Source organism: Tinamus guttatus, unplaced genomic scaffold (genome assembly GCF_059628265.1).
Source record: "Tinamus guttatus ecotype Peru unplaced genomic scaffold, ASM5962826v1 Tinamus_guttatus_pri_ptg000010l, whole genome shotgun sequence".
Classification (NCBI taxonomy): Eukaryota; Metazoa; Chordata; class Aves; order Tinamiformes; family Tinamidae; genus Tinamus; species Tinamus guttatus.
This window is the reverse complement of record NW_028288544.1, coordinates 170279-191576: the sequence shown is the minus strand read 5'-3', so window position 1 is coordinate 191576 and position 21298 is coordinate 170279. Positions and strand designations below refer to the sequence as shown.

The following is a 21298-nucleotide window of genomic DNA, read 5'->3' as shown; positions in this document are numbered from 1 at the left end:
TACCCAGTATATTTGGTGAGGTAACGCTCTGTGCTGCTACTGCTAGCAGTTTGTGCACTCTACTGCTATAAAAGGATGACTTAGGACTTAAATGATGCTAGAATAAAATGAGTGACTAACTGATCTGTGAAGTCTTTTATGTTCAATTTTTGCTCAAGTCCGCTTGACTTTAGCACACCTCCACTACAGAGCCCTGAGGAACCTAGCTGAAGGGCACAGTAAAATCTCTCCCAAATTCTCAAACAGCAAGGCCAGATGAAGTTGTTAATGCCTTTCTTGCAACTTAGGCCTCCTCCAGCACCCTCTTCCCAAACTCTGCCAACGGAGCCGTTGGGGGAGCTCCGCTATAAATTGGATCCCTGAAATAACTGAGGCTAAACCAACTCCTCATGCTGGCTTTGATGCCTACGTTTGTCCCAGCAGTGGCTGATCACCAGCTCATGGCTTTCCAGGTGGCTACAGATTTCCCAACTGGTCTCTCCTGTCAGGTTGTTCAAGGCCTTTGTTTGGCAAAGACCAAGTCCCTTGGGATTCATGGGCTGAGGAGGACTGCAGAGTAGAGAGGAAAATTGTGGAAATACTGGAGTGAAGGAGGACACAGTAATTAAAAAGTGTTCTAGAGAAAGGCTAGGAAAGAGCAATGTCTTTATTTACTGATAAACAGTCTGAAAAGAACAGCCTGGTGATTACGGGAGCGGGTAGAGGGTATATTCAGTACTGGTGGGAAGCAGGCACTGGAAGTGGGGAACACTCCCTCCAGTGTGGCTGCACCGGCAATAAACTAGCAACGCTGGAGGCTTCCGCCCATGTTTTACCTCCCCTGCACAGAAAGTGTAATTCATCTTTTTCGTAAGTAAATCCTTCTCCATACCTAGGACAAGCATAAGTTAAATAGCTGTGCTTCCTTCTTTTCCTCCCCAAACTATTTCTTTCCTATTCTTCCTATTTCTTTATAGGAAACACAGCATCCAGTATGGCTAGGTACGCCAGGAACCTGCTGTAACTGCTAGCCCTTTCCTGAAACAGAGTTAACCTTGGCAAAGGCAAGCACCTCCTTGCCTTCGATTCTCTAAAGGCTTTTGACTGAGGTTGTGAAAACTGCCAAGAGAAGATTTTAATCCGGGGGTTCCCTACTGCTCCAGCAAACTGGAGGAATAGCTGAGGAAACACTCCAGAGCGATCACATCCCGCGTCGCGCGGGACGCTCTGAGCGCAGCAGGTGCCGTTTATCCGGGCGGGAGCTGTGCTCTATGCAGCGGCTCAGCAGAAGCCACCGCCGCGCGCGCCCGCTGCCGGGGGCACCCAGCAGCAGCCTGTGCAGTTGTCAGCGGCGGAGATCATAGAAATCTTAGATTGCTTAAGGTTGGAAGGGACCTCTAGAGGTCATCTAGTCCGACCCCCTGCACACGCAGGGTCACCTAGAGCACGTGGCACAGGACTGCGTCCAAGCGGGTTTTGAAGATCTCCAGAGAAGGAGACTCCACAACCTCTCTGGGCAGCCTGTTCCAGTGCTCTGTCACCATCACTGTCAAGAAATTTTTCCTTAAGTTCCTGTGGAACTTTTGATGCTTCAGTTTCTGGACGTTTCCTCCAGTTCTGTCAGTGGCCACCAGTGAAAAGAGGCCAGCACCATCCTCCTCACTGCCTCCCTTGAAGTACTCATAGACACTGATTAGATCCCCTCTCAGCCTTCTCCAGGCTGAACAGGCCCAGCTCCATCAGTCTCTCCTCATAGGGCAGATGTTCCAGGCCCCTGATCACCCTTGTAGCCCTGCGCTGGACTCTCTCCAGCAGCTCCACATCCCTCCTGTACTGTGGAGCCCAGAACTGGACACAATACTCCAGATGTGGCCTCACCAAGAGGCTTCCACAGATGACAGGACAGCGATTGGCCACTGAGAGCTGCCTGGTTCATAAACCTGCCCTGCGAAACGTGAATCCGCCACGTGGATGTGTCGCTTCCTTCCCTCCGAGGGTACAGACTGAAAAAGGTGGAGGCAGCTTCACTTGCCGTGAGTGCAACGAGCTGGGGCTAAGGGGCAGCTGAGAGTATTTTGGGAGGCGCTGGTGCCTGGGCAGGTCTCCCTCCACCAATCCTTTACCTATACACAGCCGAGTTCTTGCTAGGAACGTGCCCAGCAAGACTGCCAATATCAACTATTTTTAAAGCTCCTTTTGGCAAATTGCACCATCAGATGTTTCACAATGATAAAGTTCACTTAAAAAAAAAAAAAGAAAGAAAAAAGAAAAACACACACAAAAAAGCAGATTTTCTAAATCCAAACTGCTCATGCACCTGAAAGAGTAGACAACAGATTAATAAGCGTGACCTTCTGGAAGTTTCTCGGGAGTGCGTCCCGGTTCTCAAATCGCGTTTAGCTCTTTTTTTCCCACCTCTTTCTCAAAGGCTATGGAAGGCTTGGGCTGCGAGCACCCAGCAGGCTGTGGGCAGCCAGGCACGCGGCTCTCCAGCACGGCCGGCAGCCCGGAGCTCAGCCCTGCCAGCGGCACCCGCCGCCCCCCAGCTCCTCCGCGCAGCCTCCGGCCTCGCGAGAGCTGACACGCGGAAGACGCGCAGGAGACCCTCTGCCCTAGAAAAGGCAAAGCACCGTGCAAACCAATCGCTCCAGTAGCAAGAAAGCTTCGCACACTGACTAAACTGAAGGGCTCTTGTATCATCTGGTTTTCCCTTAAGTGCAGCAGATCAGCGTACGCCTTCCCCGGTCCTCCGGACAGCCAGGAGGTCATCGAGGAGGCTCGTCACTGCTGCTCACCTCCTGCAGAGTTCCCCCCCTTGAACACTTAACTGTGAAACAGGGAAGGAAAATTCAATTAAAGATGAAAGCGTCATTCCCCAGCAAATTACGCACCATAAAGTCAAAAGACACTGACTCCTTCTTTCCATCCTGTCCCCGGGAAAAAAAAAGAAAGTTGGAAGTAAGCTGCAGACTGCATGAATGCCTCTTTTAACCTCACCGTTGGGAAACTCTACATATTATTCTGAAGTTAATAGAATACTTTCAATAATTTATACCTAACCTTTTATCCCATAATATTTTGAAATCTACTCCCTTGTACTAATAAATAAACAAAGGAAAAAGGGCACTTTGTGCGGAGCCGCTCCGTGAGCCAGCGGCTCTGTCCGTGTCAGCAGGCAGAGGCCTGGGCAGCAGCCTGCAGAACACAGGAACCACGCTGGCAGGCTCCACTGTCCCCAGAAATGGCCCCTGTGGGAAAGGAGATCTGAGGAAAACCTCTACCGTCATCCGAGAAAAAGAAACTGTCTGAATTAACTAACTTTGGAGGCTAGCCTCTGGACAGGAGCTGTGTCACAGCCCAAACCTATACTACTTCTCTTGGCGGAATCCAAAAACAAGTGCTACTTACCGAGTTCTAGGGAGAGCCCAGGCAGTTTTACATATTTAAACCATGAACATCAAGATATTCCTGCTACAGGATCCTACCTTTGCTATTTCAAAATATAATTCCTTGAGTTGCTATTTTTTTCTGCTCTAAGAAATACACTTAAAAATAAAAATAAACAATTTCACTATTGTACCACAACAAAAAGTACAACTCTGATTCAGTCCTGACCTGTCCCACGCCACAGATCTTCAGTGCCTGCATAAGGATCTTGCACAGCCACTTCTCCCCCTTCCCCTGCAGCACTATTGCACCACTGACTGCCAAGTGCCTTGCCCTATCCCAATATAACACCTTGGGAATATGTGAGGCCCTGGCTGCCAAGAAAAAGCCATTTGTTGTGGCTTCAAAGAAGACATATTCTGCCTTGGTCCGCCTGATTTGTCATTAATGTCCCTTATGGCTAAATTAAGCAGGACACAGAGCATCACGTGCATGCTGACAGTGTTGCAATTGAATGACTTTTAGAGCTTAGCCTCCTTTCCCTCCACACCTCCCCGTTCCTCTTGGTTGTGCCTGTTGCATACCAAAACATAGCAAGCCATCGCAAGACAGATTAATAATATTACTGTGCACTAACTATTAAGTGATGGGAGCAAACTCCAGTAAAACTAGAGAGCCTTGTGTTTTAGCACATCTATAGGCCACTGACCTGTTTGCCCATTTCCCCTGTTCTCAAAGATCCTTCAGCCTGGTACCCAACTCTGTGATGAAGCCTGTTTAGCACCAGTGAAGTTTCCCACATTCAGACTGACAACGTTCTGGGCTGAGATGAGGGAATCAAAGTTAAAATCCAACCCATCTGCATCCATGAGTTCACTGCGGATAATGGACTCCATGTCACACTCCAAGCTCCCATTGAAAATATCCAGGTCCAAGTCACTTGGGAACTTCTCATGTCCCATGACCGGGAGGTTCACGCTAGAGGAATACAAAGGGGAGCCTGAGAGCGGGTCAGAAAGTGTTTGCATAGACTGATTGACTGGTGACTGCTGATGTTTGGTGGATCCCAAGCTGTTTGAGTCATTTAAGCCAATGTTACTGATGGAATTTGACAAGGCACGGCTGCCACTAAGAGAGGAGTTGTGAGACGGGTGCTGGTGATGCGGCAGGTTGGGATTGACCAGACCGCCCTGGCTGGACTGCGCAGCAAACGACATCATGGGGTCACTGCGGAGCATGATATTCCTGCGGGAATTCTGGGCGGACACAGCTGTGCTGGCTTGTGACATGAGCGGGTCAGACTGCGTCATCATGACATCACTGTGACTGGGCGCATCCGAGGCAAGCAGATCCTGCAGCGTCTGGTTGTTGTAATGAGAAATGGAAGAGAAGGTGGCCTGCTTGTTCTCCTGAATGGTCTGCATGGGCGACTGGCGAAGGGAGTTCAGGGACGATGGCCCAAACACAGCGTTGTTGAAACTGCTTGATGGAGAACCCAGCCCTGAACCTTTGGAACCATATGGAAAACTGGAGCTTCTCTGCATTATCCCTCCTGGGGGTGACTGCTGGGAGGAAGGGAGTGTTATATTGTCCAAGAGATCATCCATGAGGTTATCTGTCAGTCCATCGTTCAGATTCATTGTCCCAGCCATATCAGTCAACCTTGGTAACTCCACAGTACATGGCTTGTTTACTGATGGGGACAGGCTCGATGGACTACTGTACAGCATAGGAGAGAGCGGAGCGTCGTCATCCTGAACGTCATCTAGTTCGGTGCTCGCCAGAATTGGGGACAAGCGGCCACTTATTGTGCTGGCATTGGAATTGGTACGGGAGCGGAAATCTGTCCATGCATCCAGCTCATCGCTGCTGCGGGAAGTGGGACTCCCTGGCCACTTGGCGAGCTGAGAAGGGCTGTCCTCGCTCGCCTCTGGGGCCGTTTGCAGAGCCGCCTTTTTCTTAGCCGCCCGCCCTCTGCTCTTCGTGTACTTGTTGCTATTGTCCATGGACACAGCCCGTCTCCGCGGTGCCTTCCCACCTTTCCCACCATCTGGGTTGATCATCCACCAGGAACTTTTCCCGGTACCTTCGTTCTGCACCCGGATGAATCGGCTGTGGAGCGACAAGTTGTGCCGGATTGAATTCTGCAGGAGAGGAACAGAACAAAAAGGTCAAGGCCAGCACTACTTCGTTTGCTGCCCAAAATCCCAGCCACAAAACCAACATTGCACAAAAACACCGCTACGAATTAAAGCACGAGGGCCCTGCTAGCAAGGAGTTAGACAAGCTAGGGATATCGGCATGAGGAAACAGCCCGCTGCAGCCCTGGCAAAAAGGCTCCACGTTTCTGTCAGAGCAACACATCAAAAACCTAACTCTACCCACCCTACTGATCTGGGGCTTAACGCGCAGCTCAAAAAAGGACCAACAAGGAGTATTTGCTAGTGAGAATACTTCCAGGCTTCCTTTTTTTCTTTTCTCCCACACACAAGTCAAGGATTTCTGGCGCTAAGCCACATTCTCTTGACAAAACGGTTGTGCTATTCCTGCCTGCTAAAGACAAGCAAGTTTAAAAAGTTGCAGGAGTTTTTGTTGTTGTTGTTTTTCAAGGCAAACATCAGCTGTATCTATAAAAAGGATAAAAATACACGTGTTCTACCAGCACGCCTTAAAAACACAGAGCCAACAGGATCAGAGCGTAACCAACCCTGCAGAGTAAGTATCCCTTCATTGGCAAGGCACTGAAGAGACTGCAGATTTAAATGAACAAAGAACATATCAATCAGCAAATCATTCGTGAGCATCTGCACATTTCCAGCCTCAGGATAAAGAGCTGAAGACGCATGGGATGCATAAGGAAATACTGTCCAGCTTTATTTTTTTAATAATACTTTTCAGCATCAAATATCTTTCCCCGCATAAGTGCTGTGGTTTTTATCAGATTCTGAAATGAAAAACACGCCTAAAATTCCTCTCACTCACGGAAGAGAGAGCAGACACATTTGTGATTATCACATAATGAAAAGAGAAATCATGTTGACTACGGTTCAAAATAGCAACTGCTATGTTTTAAACAATCTGCACAACAGAGCAGAGCAGGCTTTACAGACAGACTCCAGATAAGTTTGGGTCAGTGTTTCAGCAATAAAGTCATCTACTTGCCAGGGACTATAATGCCATTAAAATACAGCGGATTGAGTTGCAGCATAATAGTGCTTCAGTCTAGGAGGCAAAGAGCTTTTTATTATTTAACTGATGGTATTTTTAACTGTATTTTGAGTCCAGTGACAGGATCAGAGAGCTAAAACACCATACGAACCCAGGCTACAAGATTCCTACAAACCAAAAAATGCTGGAGAGCAGCTAACGAAAAAAATCTTGGAAAACACAGAAAAGAAACACCCGAGCTGGCCTACACACCACGCTATGAAGCTCCAAACATGAAAACAAACAACAAAGTGCCATCAGCTAACGGTTTTCAACTCATGGTATTCTCATAAAATGGCTTATTTCTGCTGGCAGTAACCATAGCATGAAACTATCTGGTCTAAAACCACAAAAATCCATCAGTAAAATTGTGGGATTGAAGCACCTTTCAGGATGAGGGCTCTTGCCTGTGCGGGTATGTGTGTGCACATGTGTAATTTTCTATTATAGTATCTTTTTGCTCAGCGTTGGTAATACACAAGTAATAAAAGAATGTAATAATACTTCTGCATTGAAAATTGGTGGTTATGAAAAAATCCAAGCAGTTTGTTTTCCTTTACATTACGCAATGTGCCATTTATGCTCCAGCCCTTTATTTTATTTTATTTTTCTTCTGTAGGAAGATTGTTTTCTTAAGCATAATTACGGAGTAATTTATTTTTGTGCACCCCATCTCCACCCTCTGTTCAAACACTGCCCTAAAACCCACTTCTTTCACGTAACATTCCCCACTAACCTCTGCAGCAACAGTATCTGAGCTCTGGCTTTCTCCTGGTGTTGGAAGCTCTGCCAAATCAAATTAGGGCTGGATCCTGTAATCCTTCCACACACGAGTGATGCTACAGAAGGCACCGGGACTGACAATTTGGAGGAGTAAAGGCTGTCACGCTGTAATCTGGGTGGAAATAAGCCCGTTTTGCACCTGGTTTCTGAACCGTCAAAGAAAGTTCATGTCTGCTTAAAATATGAGGAAGGACTCTGAGACAACGTTTGCCCATGAGCCTGTGTGTTATTGATATATGAGCATCTGACAAACCACAAAGGAGGTGGGGAGGCCAAAAGAGAAATGCATCTTATGATTCAAACCTGCTGCTACTCAAATCAACGTGAATTTTGCTTTTGACTTGATTTGAGAGAGGGATTCAGCCATTACGATGGAAACGTAACACATTTTTCCATGCCAAAATGCATGTGGAACACCAGAAGATCCATAAAGGCAGCCTCATGTATCCTCCCTGAAAAACATATGCACAGGGGACAGATGCTGGCCAGACTGCAGCCCCTTTGGAACGAGCTCGGATACCATCGGTGGCTACAGCAGACGGACTGCGCAAGAAGAGAGCAGGGAAGAAATGTGATGAGCTCCTCCCTTCATTAGTGTTACTATTTATACCAGCCTTGAAGCATGCTATGTACTTTGCTCAGAGACACAAGACTGAGGTTCCTGCAGATAAGATCAAGAGGACACAGTAGAGCACTGTGCCCAGCCCCGCTGGGTCCCGGGTTCTCAGCAAAGTTTTTAAGTGGTCCATAGTAAAAAATATATATATACTATAAAAATATTTATGTGTATATATATTTAAATATATATACATATTTGTAAAGGCACTGAAGATGAGGAAGATCCAGCACCAGAGGAACACAAGAGCCAGGGCAGATGTGATTTGAGTGCAGGAGGTAGGGTGGTACATGAACTACATTGCTTTACTTGACTGCAAGCTTCCCAAAGGCTACTGCTCCCCATAGACACCTCCAGGCAAGGGGTGAGCTCCTTCACCCAGCACGGCTTTCTGCGATGCCTCTCGCAGCCTTTAGCTTTTCCTACATGCCTGTGTGTGCAAAGGACACCACGGTGCAGGGCAGGAGCTGACCTGCCAGCACGCAGCCTGTCACTAGCAAGAAATCAGCTGGACTGGGCCTTGGTCAGATGGGCAACACATGGGGTGATACTACTTTCCCAAAGGCCAGAACTTCCAAGGAGTAAATGCACAGAATTATGTTCAGTCCCTATTCCGTGAAGGAGCCACGATTTGCTTGTGAAGATAACGCAAGCACCTAATTACCTGTCTCTCCTAAGACTGCGAACAGACACGTTCGCGAGCATTTCCAGCACGCTACACCCCTGGAATGAGCAGGTATGAGTTTGGTATGAACAACTGCACGAGCCTCATGCAAAGGCATGAGGACGGCGAGCGATTTCAACATGTGTCCGGGCAAAACCGGCAAATCCTCTCGTCCTGAAGTGAGGCGCTCGCTCGCCCACCCCTGCGCGCCTGGGTCTGCGCGCGCCTCTTCCCAACCGTGTTTACCTTGTGGAGCCCGTCCATTAACGCAGACACCAGCTGCAAGTGCTTCCCCTGCCATACAGAGTCCTTTTTGTCTGCGAGCAACATGTGGTATCAATTTATCATGCTCAACAACGCAACAAGGAATCCACTCACTTTAAAAATAAAAAGGGAGTTGTGTAACTTAACTCTTAAAAGCCCCTGCTCTGCCAAAAAAAAAAAAAAAAAAAGCCTAAAGATTAGCAAGACACGGTGCAGCTGGTGAGTGCCCTGTCCAACTTACACACTGCTCTGTTTGCATGTCAGCGTGTTGTAGTGGTCAATTCGTTATTTCAGATACAGGCTCCTAAACTGTCAAGTTACATCCACAAATCAAAAGCAGCAGTTTATTTTCACAACTGGGATATTGGGGGATGATGAGCGAAAAACAGCACTATCTGCAGACTAACAAACACTGGCAAAGCTCACTTGGGAGAACACTACTTTATTTCACTCTTTATTAACATATTTAGGGTTCAAACTTCACTGTATGAAGTTTTTTGGAAGCGACGTAGCAGCGAAAGGAATAAGCTTCAATCCTCCAGAAAAGAAGCCGGGAAAATAACTGCAGTTTATTGGCCTCCAGCTGGCAGGGGCTGACTGAACGGCAGCCTCAGTGGCCCTTACTTGCTAATCGGAATTTCAGTCTCCAGCCGACGTCACTTTGCTCCAAATTTTGCAGCCCACATCTCTTTGGGGATGGATGCTCCTGCAGAGAACCTCTGCAAAAAACAACTCATTTTCTTTAAGAAAAACAAACCAAAGCAAACTACCTGGTTTGCATTTGTTGTCCTTGGAAAAGGCGCTTGGAAGTAATCAACACATTTTGCCCATCTGTCCGGACCAGAGTGTCTGCCTTCTCATGAAGTAACTCAAAATTTGCTTCAGCTACCAGTTTCATATTTTGTTTGCTTTAAAGTCCTCAATGGGATTCAGTAGCAAGGAAACAGGAAAACAGATGCAGCGATTTCAAAATTATGAATAATTAAAGTTGCCAATTGTGTGCCTGTATATAGGAATTTTGGCTAAAGGGGATTTGCAAGCCTCAGGCAAGGAGACTCAGCTTGATGGTCTCACAGTCTTTTCCTGCTCTGCTCTACAGACCCTAGTGCTGCCCATCTCAAGGACCTTAAAAGTCTACAGGCCAAAGAGTTCTCTGAAAGTTTTATCCTTCCCATCTTTCTGGTTTTTGCAAACCAGAAAAAGATAAATATTGTAATATAGTAGTGGGAGTGCTCTGGAGATGCAGAAAAAGCAAGAAACTAAGGCAAAAGGAAAGCCCTCCCTCAGCACCTGCCTAGCCATGTTGTACCAAAATATATCCTTCTAGTTGCCTTTTTTCATATAAAGCAGATATCGTATTTTTTTTTGCTATTATATTTTTCTCAGAATTATTGAAATTCAGGAGGAATAAAAAGTAGCATTGAACAAGTTACACACACAGGAACCAGAGAAAGCAGCTCTGGTGCTGCACCCTCTTTGATGGCCCCGATCTGAGTCTCCTCGTCACCTTCTCTCCAGAGGAGCAGGGTTTCTGACCAGGATGGCTCTGCAGGCGAGGGAGGCTCCTGACCACCCTTGCAGGGCGGATAGCACCTGGAAACACGCAGCTAAGAGGGCTCGGTCACAGCTTAATCAAACATTTTTTTCTATTAAAAAAATGGAGCTGGGTTAAAACAACTGCTGCCTCACTCTGAAAACACAAATACGGTGAATTGCTGCCCTGACGTAAATAAAGCGCCGCTCGAAATACACTCTGCCTGGAAATTGTCTCAAAGCATCAGGCTTCCAGTTAGCAGAAAAAAAAATCTCTGGTTATTTTACAGTCAGGCGGCTCCTGACCACAGGAGGACTCTAATAACTAACATTTGCTTTGCTCCGAGTGGGCCGTGCTGCTTGCCGTTTATTTCTTTCCACGGGGTGCTGGGCGAAAGGCAGCAGAGAGTGAAGAAAATGTTGATGTTTTTGAATACCATAAGTGCAGAGCCCTGTGAGGATGAATAGAGTTTGAGGTGCAGACGGAGCGACGGACGCAGAGAAAAGGCTGGAAGGAAAGGAAAAATCAGCTAAAAGCAAGAAGAAAAAAAAAAAAAGAAAACTACCCCAAAGCGTAAGGCACTTGGTGCAGAGGCACGGCAACGGCCGGGTGGCGTGTTTGTTTTCTGCGAATTTGGGCCGGGCCCGAATAACCCCTTTCCCAGCTGTTGGCGCTCCGGGAGGGCCGGGAGAACATTCCATTCCCGGCGGCGCCGGACCTGCGCCGCCCGCCCCGGCGCCGCCGCCAGCGCTCAGGAGACACGTACGCGGCCTGCGCTCGCTCCCCTCCGCAGCCGCCTAAAAATGTCACACTGGCCTTTTCCCCACGGCTTGCGGGAGCCGGGACCGGGCAGCGCGACGGAGCCTGCCCCTGGCACCTCGTGCCGGGCTTCCTCCGTCCTCCCATCCGTGTGTGCGACTGCAGGTCGGCGCCGAACTGGGGAGCACGGCTCGTTTTCAATCAGCGGATTTAACTTAGTTAAGCGGAGGAAGCTACTTCAAAGCGTCGCCAGAAGATTTGTCCGTTTTCTTCTCTGACAGCGAAGCCATGATTTGAAGTGTTTCTCACAGTCGTAGGTTTGGCAGTTTCACCACACTGCGGTCGCCGAGCACCTTCCACGGGGAATCGCTGCGTTTCTCCTCCTGCGGCCTGTCTGGCCCCAAGAGAAGTGCAAGCGTGAGCTTAACTTCATCACACGTGTGGCAGTGCCCATAAAAACAGCTGCCCATGGTCACCACCGGCCCGATCCAGTGGTCCCTGCAGCTAACGGAAGGCTGCATTCCCAGAGACCTCCGCAGTCACCAAGTTAGGCCTCAATGAAAACAAGGCAATTTTATCATAAGACAGATTTTTATCCTAAGGGTGCTTATTTTATTTTATTTTATTTTGTTTTGTTTCGTTTCGTTTATTTTTTTAACTACAATTAAAATTGCACCCTCATTTCTCCCTTTCTAAACCCAAAGATCGCCGCAAAAACCTCACGGAGGCTTGTGGAAACGAGAGTGCTACAGTTCTATTTTTGTTCATTCTCTACATATGGCCGTTACTATACATTGACTATTTAGAAACGTGCATAGGCGTTCTTTCATGCCCCTATAAATAAATGTGAGTGCTGCTACTGCTTATAATAATTCACTAAAAATAGTAGTTTCCCATGAAAGATCACAAAAACCTGTCAAAGTTGAATCACCTATTATAAATCTATTAGCTATTTTCTTTTTTTAAATGTTTTAACACTTACAAGAAATGCAAAAAGCAAACAAACAAACAAACAAACAAAAAACCCAGCAATAACTTCCACTGTACTGTGGCAGGCTAAAACCAGTGTGTATTAAGAAAGTCTTCTGGGGCTTCTGCTTTACACAAGTGCAATGTTCTTGCATGTGGCTCCCAGAAGTGTCAGTTCTGAAGTGACATAACTCCAAAATGGTGTATTGCTAAACATATGGACTCTATTAATTGGAAGTGTTGAACTGCACATGTTAAATTGCAAATTTGGTGACAGTTATAGCTAACGTGACTGATGAGGGGAACAGATCTGATAGGCTGTCAAATGTTGGGAGTCTGCTTGGGCCTGAGCAGGAGACCTTCCAGCAAGGGAGCAACCTCCAGTGCGGCCCTGGGCATTTCTATTACGTAGCCTAATCTGAAACAGGACCCCTCTCCTGAGCTATATAAAGCACCTAATTAGCTTATTATTGAACCAGAAGAAATTATCTCATTTTTAAAAATGTCCATTTTAACATATGATGCGTTTCGGCTGGCAGCCGGCAGGTCCGAAGGAACGCTCTGCTCAACCTTCCTGGGCACCAGTGGGAAGCCGAGGATGGGCATGAAAAGTGACCTTCAGGCTTCCTTTCACGATGGGTCTGATCTTCTGCTGTTAGAGGCTAAAACCCCTCACAAGCCCCAGGGGAGAGCTTGCTCGGGTGAGGAAGGCACGCGGCAACTAGAATTACTCACAGGATTACTCCCCTGTGCAAATTTGGCTGGGGTGTGAATGAGGAGGTGATAGATGAGTGAACACAGCAACTTGAAAAACAGGTATCTTCTCTTTCAAAACTCAGTATGGGATAACTATGGCACTGCTGACAACAACCTATGCGCTCCTCAAAATGTAATGGTAGCTACAAAATATCACTATCTTTTGAAAGTAGAAAGAAATCAGTTTTCCTTTAGATAGATTCTGATGCGAATTCTTACTTCACCCAGAACTTGCCTTTGAGAAGGCCCTTGTCTTCTAGGCCTTTGCTAGACTTTTTCCTCTTTTTTCCTACGTTTTCTAGATTTTCCCTCAATGTAAGGAAACATCTGAAACATAGTGTCTGGAAATTGATTTGAAAAACTTCATTCAGTTGCCCTCTGTAAATACTAACGAAAGTCATGGCATGCCAGGTGGCATGGGCAGGCAAAACCTCCCCTCTTTACGCCATTCCCACAGGAAGAGCAGCCAGGCAGCTCTGCTGTGACCGCTGTCTTCCCCCGTCCCTTCCTTAATCTCACTGCCACGTCAGCGTTACTCTGAGCAGGGCACAGCTCTGAAGACACTCGGCCTACAACCCACAGCTCTAGCTGCAGCACTTCCCGAGATGGCAGCATTTGCTTCCTCCATGGAAGAAAGCTTCTCAGAGCCAGGTGAACACCACAGGCAAGTTCCCAGCCCACGTCCATCCCTGGCAAAATCATCTTGACTTCAGCAGGAGCTTTAGAGAGCTTGCCCACAGCCAGGCCAAACTCTCCTTCACCCCTTAAGGTTAATCGCAGCTTCATGTATCTCCACAAACTGCTTTGGTTTTTAATCGCACCTCGTCTCACTTTGATGACTTACATGCTACTGGTTTTACTGGATTTCTTAAAAATTTGTTTTCTGTTCACTTCAGGGTTAAAATATACCTCAGGAGCTAGCAAAAGGGAAGATGACATCTAGTTGTGACGCTGCCAGTGAATCAGCTCTTCACGATGGCAAGCAGGACATTCCTGTTTCACGTGTAGCTGGCAGCAGCACCATCCCAGAAACCGCAGAATTGAGGCAAATGCACTGATCTCAAAGCCTTCTTTTTTTTCTCTTCCTTCTTTTGTTTTCAGACTACTTACCTCATCCGAGAAACTAATATCACAGTCATTGGGACAACTGCAAATCCCACGTGCTAAACGCTGACCCCAAAGCCAGGCCAGGACCAAATGCCTCGGGACTTCCCAGTGTGTCATCCATCGGTCCCCACCCCGCCACCAGCGCCCGAATAGCACAGCGATGACTGGAGACCTTTCATCTTCCTGGTTTGAACCTGTAGGATGAGTAATTCCTCCCAAAGGCAATGCTGGGGCCCTGGTGGGGCCTTTGCACCTCTATGGCCAACTACATGCGTGATGTTTCAGAGCGCAGCTGAGGAGCCACAAGGACCAGCAATTTCGGGACTTCGACTGGATAAGTGGTCAAAGTCTTCATATTTGGGCAAGCGTTGGCTGCCCTGTGCCCTACAAGCAGGGTGAGCTCTCATCGCAGAAAGCAGTGCACAAGTGGAAGACACTCTGCACCCTTAGCTTACCATCTCAACAGGCAAAGAGATATAAAGAAGTCTTAATTCAGTGAAAATGCGACAGAACATAAAATTGTGGCTTTGTGGGTTTTTTTTCCAGTTAGCCGTAAGTCACCTGCCCTTCAAGACAAGCACCAAGGCGAGCTCTCAGTATCCTGAAATGGTGTCACTTTACTGACAATATCCCCTGCTCTGAAAAAGCTTTACATGTGGATATGACAAATGTTTGATATGTTTGCCTCTCAGGGTTGCAATAGCTGTATGTGCTCTTATAGCGCTGTGATGGGTGGACTAAAGCCTACTTCTCAAAGAAATGAGTGGCCAATCCCAAATAGGATGTGTGGGCACACATCCCAAATCCTGCATTTAGGAGAAAAGAGGCAAGCTATATTAGTGAAATTCATAGCTTGAAAAAAAAAAAAAGTCCATTTTTAACATCTGCATGGTCAAAACATAGGGAAGGACAATGCTAAAAATGACGATGCCTTTGGACATCATTCTTTTTCTTAATGGTACTCTTCAGAGTTCCCATAGCTCCAGAACGCCAGGCCTCCTCAGCACGCCAGGGATCACCATTTCCACAGGAAAGGTATGCATGAAACAAGCACCTTCAATCAAGCACACCAGGCCAAGTTTATGTGTGTGCACTGAGACAGGTTAGCTAATACTTCTATCATAGGAGCTGGTATAGAAATATGAAAACATGCTAACACAAACCAGTTTCTTTTTTTTTCTTTTTTTTTTTTTTTCATCTACAAGTAGCAAGGCTCCTCTTTGCAATTGAAAATTGGGGTATCTAGAAGATAGCCAGACACTGGTCTGGCTTTTGGTTATGACTGGCAAAGTGTACAAGGTGGGGAATGAGAAACTCATTTTGTTTGCAGGCTCTGAGCAGATGTCCTGCTGCATTGCACACAGGTTCTCACCTACCAAGGCTTATACCTGAGGCATAGACCTAAATGTGTGTTCTGTGAGCTGCTTTACAGTCTTCCTCAGGAACACCCACCATGTGTACAGTCACATACCCTCAAGTCTTAACCAGACGGGGCCCTTATCAAAAGGCAGAAGCAAGAGACACACAAGGAAGTTTCCAGTTTCTTACATAGGCAAGTTTAGAAGCTGGGAACTTTCTGGTAGTTTTTTATCAGGCAGCCTTTGGGGTAACAATATATGTATTAATTGTTTTCAGCAGAAACGGGCTCTTGACGCCACCCAGTCACAGTTATAACCCCAGCAGCCCTTCAGAAGCAGAGTGACAGCTGAGTCACTAATGTTAAAACAGGGATGAGAAACGGGAAATAAAATAGCAACTAGGCTACTTCCCCCGAGGAGCTAAATACACTCTTTAATGGCATCTTTTTATAAGGTTAACAAATCAACTGCTCCGGCAGTTGAATTGTTGCCATCATCAGAGCTACAATGAGATGACCCCGGACAACCTATCTCCGTCTAGTATTTCTGCCTCCCGTGACACATAAATAAGCAGGAAGAGGCTGGGAGGCTGCCCGGCCTTTCCACACGCTCTGCGCATTCAAGGAGATGGTTGGCGACAGGTTTCGGGGCACAAACGGCAACGCTGCGTGCACGGCGGCGCGGCGGAGAGCGGGACGCAGCGGACGGGGCGCCCGGATTGCCCGGCAGCTGCAGCAGCTGCTGTCCCCGTCAGCTGTTTCCCCCGGCACTCGGCCCATAAGGGCCAGAGCTGAGAGCATTTGGGTTTCTCTCCTTTAACTCGCCCTGACAAATTCTGCCCCCCGTCCCAGGGCCCTTAAATAAGCGAATCTAAAGCAGGCACTATTAAAGGGTTGGAAAATCTTAAAGTTGTATGTGTAAAGGAGCATCTTTTCACTACTGCTGCCAAAGTGCTGGGCACATCTGACTTTTGCACCCACGGGACCTGGTCACTTGTGAGTTATATTTTAGTAAGGTAGCTTTGCAAAGGTGTGTGCCAGAACATCTCTTGCCAGCAGAGGATTTTCCAAGAACCCAACCAAGGCCACCTGACAGCCCTTCTGTATTAGAAGACCCTAAATGTACTCGTAACACATCCTGGTACAACAGGGTGAAATTTTTCCTCATTTTGTGTTGTTTTAAGAGAGCCACTTTTTCTTAGTTCCAGAGTTTGGGCTAACTTTGACCCACTTGCCAAGCAAGCAAAATTTCCACATAATTAATCTCACGCATGTCTTCACAGCCTCTCTATCCAATTACTTCAAAGCACTCCATCCATGACTTGCCACAAACTCGGGCCACGTTAGCATTATCGCTTTAAGCATAATCCGAGCATGATCCTGAATAGCCAGTAGGTGCCGTTCATGCAAGAAGTCTGGCTGACCTCTCCAAAACGCTTCACGAAAGACAGGGTTTGCGGGATGAGGCCTAAGCTTGAAGACGGGATAATCTCCTCCCTCTGCCTACTCCCTCTCCCTCAGCTCTAGCATCCAGTACACAATGTTCTCTACTTGGACACAGTCTTGAAGGCTTTAGACCTGAAGCAAGAGAAACAGAATGTGCAAGTTCCACGATTCAAGGATATTTAAAAGAGGAAAAAAAAGGAAAAAAAGGGCAACCGTCAGTCAGAGTCTTCCAAGAGAGAGAATCGATCTGCGTGCCAGGAGGCAAGAGTCCATAGCTTGAATTTCAAAGGCCTTTCAGGAAAGACTACTTCAAGATACTTTCAGAAGCTAATTTACACAAGTCATGCTTTACTACTCTGCTGTTTTTTTCTCTTCCTTTTCTCTTCCTTTTCCATCCCCAAACCCTTTTCTTCTTCACTAGGTTCAAGGCAAAGCTTATTTACTCCACTATTTATGTAGACTATTTACTCCACTATAATTGACTTAATGTCAATTAACTCTGGATGGCCGCTATATATTGAGACATTGTACAATCTGCAGAATAGTCACCAAGAATTAGAGTGACTTAAAAGGCCCCGGTGGTGGCCCCTGTTTGAAAATGGGATCATATCTCAGGCTGCCTATAACCCAGCACCCCAACACAGCCCAAAAGGCAAAGTTGGAGCTTGCATGTTTAGATCACAACTGTAGCGAAATGGAGACAAAAACTGTAAGTAATCCATTTTAAATGCATACAGGCTCCAGAAGGGCTGCCAAGACGCTCTGGCACTCGCTAGCGCATTAAGAACATTTGACTTGTTCCACTCCCAGCTTCCCACTCGGAGTCCCTGGCGGTGGGAAGTCATCTCGGGACAAAAGAGGGTCCAGAAGAGCACAGCACCTGCAGCCTCGAGCCTGCCGGGAGGGGGGCAGCTGGCAGGGCCAAAGCGGCAACTCCAGGAGGGCGCAAGATTTGGTGGCTTCAGCAAGCCGCTCTGCCCACGCAGGACACATAGGGCCAGGCCCGTCTGCTAGAGCGCGAACAGGGACCAAGAGAGGTCAGTGTGACTCGGGGAGGGCTGGCAAGGGCCCCGCACACACCGGGTTCTGCCTTCCAGAGAATCAGTGCCGGCTGGAAGGTCATAAAAGCTCCGAAGCCCAACTCTTGTGAGTATTAATAGTAGTCACACGCTCATCAGGAGTGCAGGCTACCCTTTCATTAGCACACGCTGTCATTTCTGTATTAGGTAAAATAAAATGAGGACCAGAGGATTCGGGACACTGCAAATGGCACGTTCTGCTAGGAGGATGTGAAAAGAAATCAAAAAAAAAAAATCTCGTCTGGTTCCTGCAAAATGCTAAACGCCGTCTGCAAGGTGCTGAATCCCCTCAATCGTGCTGACTTTAACGGGAGAGAAAAGCAATCTGCTAGATCAGCCAAATCCTGCTTGCAGGATTTCCTTTGGTTCATACTGTAGAGCTTCTGGAGCCCGCACATATCAGATGACAAAAAGCCTCTTTTGTTTTGTTTTGTTCTCTTGAAAGTACCTAAAGAGAAGCTGGAGGGTGAATCCCACCACCAGCAAAGTTTGCACAGGTGGTCCTGAGGGAAGAAACAAATCGTGTGCCTGAGAAACTTCACAGTGTCATGGTGTTTTCCTGGTGCACAGATTTTCAGATATTTCTCATACATGTTGCTGCGAGCTCTCCACCTCCTCTCCACCCAATCCAGAGCTCCTTCTCAAGCACTGTGAGACAGGCACGCTAATATTTTACAGGTTAAATCACATCATTCCTCCAGAGTGACGGTGTTTTTGCGAATATGATCTTCAGGAGTTGGAAAAAAAAAAAAAAACAGACATTCCTACAGGACATGATAAACTTTTTAGGGGGCTTCCCCAAAGTATAATGCTAGAATGAAAATCCGGGACAAATGTGAGCAGGAGCCACCACCTGCACCAGCACCACGAACGGGCGGGGGGCATCACCTCCTACTCGGTACACAGCAACGCAAGGCATTCGTACGGCACCATGTGATGAGCGCTTTGCTCTCTCCATATCCAGCTGAACTCCAGTAAGAAACAAAAGAAATATACTGGCCGTTCGGGTAGAGCTGACAAAGACTGAACAAGGCCCAAGTATTTAGAAACTGAAACCACGGCAGAAATAGCATGCACATATTAGCAATGAAGGAAAAAAAAAACCTCTGAACAACTCATTTAAAGACATCTTCACTGCCTAAAGCTTTTGCATTTAAAGATGGATATTCTTCTAAAAGACGGGATGTAGCTGAAACTGAGTTGGGGATTTGCTGTTGAAAGAAGTAGCCAAAGTCCTAAAGCTTAGACCTTAACCTTCTAATTTGCGCAAGTCTGTTTGCTGGTTGTACTTGGAAAGTTCAATTCTGCTTTGCTAGTGCAGGCATTTGCTGTTAGGAAGAAAGTGAAGAATTATCACAGGATACCATGACATATGACGTAAGTACCCAGGGAAAGCAGTACACCCAAAAAAAACCCTCCAAAATGTTAAGGGAAATGCACACTGCTTGCGCTGCGGCACAAGCAAGCAATAAACGCCCTGCCTGATGGCTCTGTGTCACCAAGAGCTTTCCAGTAACTGATCCTGCCTTGGATCTCAAGTGAGCTCTGCTGTTTGCTTAGGAGACCAGGTTCACGTGGCGGGCCCGAGGCTCCGGAGAAGGAGACTTTCCGTGGAAACGGTGGCAGCTTCCTGCAAAGACGTAACCGGCGCTTCGTGGCGTTCGGTAGCACTTCATTATGTTTATGTAACTAGAGGTATTAGAATTTACAGCAAACGGCTTCTTTTTTACATCCTTCACTTTGAATATTTGATATCCTTTATGAATTTTAATGGACTGTTGTACTATCTTGTGTTTTTTCACTTGTCATTTAGGACACTTGTACAGTGACAGGCTAATGAACTCCTGAGTGATGCGAGGAACTGTGTGGTATGTCATAACATCTTGTTTTATAAAACAACAGGGCAAAGCCTTCTCTACTTTTGTACCAAGCACAGGTTCTCTTCTCAGCTTGCCCCAAATGACAGTGAAAACTATGATTTGAGTGAGAAAGAAGAAAAAAAAAAACGCAAAATAGAAGCAAAACTGCATCATCAGTTTTTCATTTTCTTGCAGACCTCATCATCAAAACCAAGGCAGCTACACAGCGAGGGCCCCTCGATCACCGTAGCACCCTGCATGCAGAACTTTGGACCGACATAAGCAATTGCCTTGTCTGCTAATTTGATTTCTGCAACTCACTGCGTGGGGACGTGACCGATAAGAGCTGACGGGCAGCTCCCATAGCCAGGGTTTGGCAGAGGCCCACACATGGCACCGTGCCGCCAGCTCCAGCTCTTCCCTGGGCCGGCCGCGCCGACGGCTCCCTATCGGCAGGGCCCCGCGTGCCCGCAGAGGGTGCCACTGTCTGAGCTGAATAAGCAACTTCACGTGCAAGAAGGGACACGTGGCAAGAACCACCCATGAAGCGACACGGTTTCAGCCTCCTAAGGTGAGGGGCTGTTGCCTCTCAAGAAACCTCTGGGAGATTCAGGAGGCAAGTGAAAAGCTGGAGAGCATCTCAGCAGCGCTAGTGCACCCTCCTATAATGGGAAAGTCACAGCTGAGAGGGGCAAACCGGGCCCAAAGCAGAGCAGGGGGACTTCTCTGCTGTATCTAAATGGAGCACATCCGTGTCTGTGAAACCCCTCACATCTATGTACTGTGGCAAAAAGAGAAGAAAGCGGGAAAGAGTCAGGCCAACAAGTATCACAAGTGATTGAGAAGAGTTTTTGGTGGGTAACAGGTGGGCAATAAACCACAGACAGATTTACACCACAGTCTGATGGTGAGGCCTTTTTTCTGGATTGGGATAGGTAGGGAGGTGCGATGAGAACATCTGAGAACTTTGTTTACTAGAAAAGTGCAATTTAAAAATCCTCAGAGAGGAGATGTCAAATTGAAAAGGAGACCGCTCAAAATGCTCAGACTTCCTGCAATTACACCCCTCGAGCTGAACGTTGTACAAATACCCTTGGCCTTAAGTGCTATTGACACCGTACTAACGGTGAAGGAACAGGTAGTTACACGACATGACACCCCCAAGAGACAGACGTGGGTGACCTGCCCTGAATGGACCAACAAAAATTTACTGCATCCCCTGGGGCTTGCAGGGCCAGTTCACTACTAAACACGGAGCAGTGAGGAACAGGCTCTCCAAAACAACCATGGCCGTTGTCCCTCTCCCAAAGTGCCAGCCGGGGCTCGGGGCTGCCCCTCCCCGGGTGGCACTCGGGATCCCCAGGACCCATCAGCTGCCGGTGCCAATGGTGACTGCAGCATCCCAAAACAAAACAAATCTGATTTACTCCTACCAGCAGGGAGGCTGCACCATGTATTTGCAGAATCAAGACAAAAAAGGCCCACATCTGTCTGAGCTCAGCCCAGTACCGCCGCATGGTATGGAGCTGCTG

General features: G+C 47.3%; 1 protein-coding gene across 1 annotated transcript in view; it reads right to left on the bottom strand.

Moving 5' to 3' along the window:
* The window catches only part of FOXO3 (forkhead box O3), an 82758-nt gene that overhangs the window by 8239 nt on the left and 53221 nt on the right, over positions 1-21298 (bottom strand). Inside the window, exon 2 of the mRNA XM_088522377.1 lies at positions 4076-5510. Within this exon, the coding sequence (XP_088378503.1) occupies positions 4110-5510 (1401 nt within the window). The 3' untranslated portion in view covers positions 4076-4109. The remainder of the gene's footprint in view (positions 1-4075; positions 5511-21298) is intronic.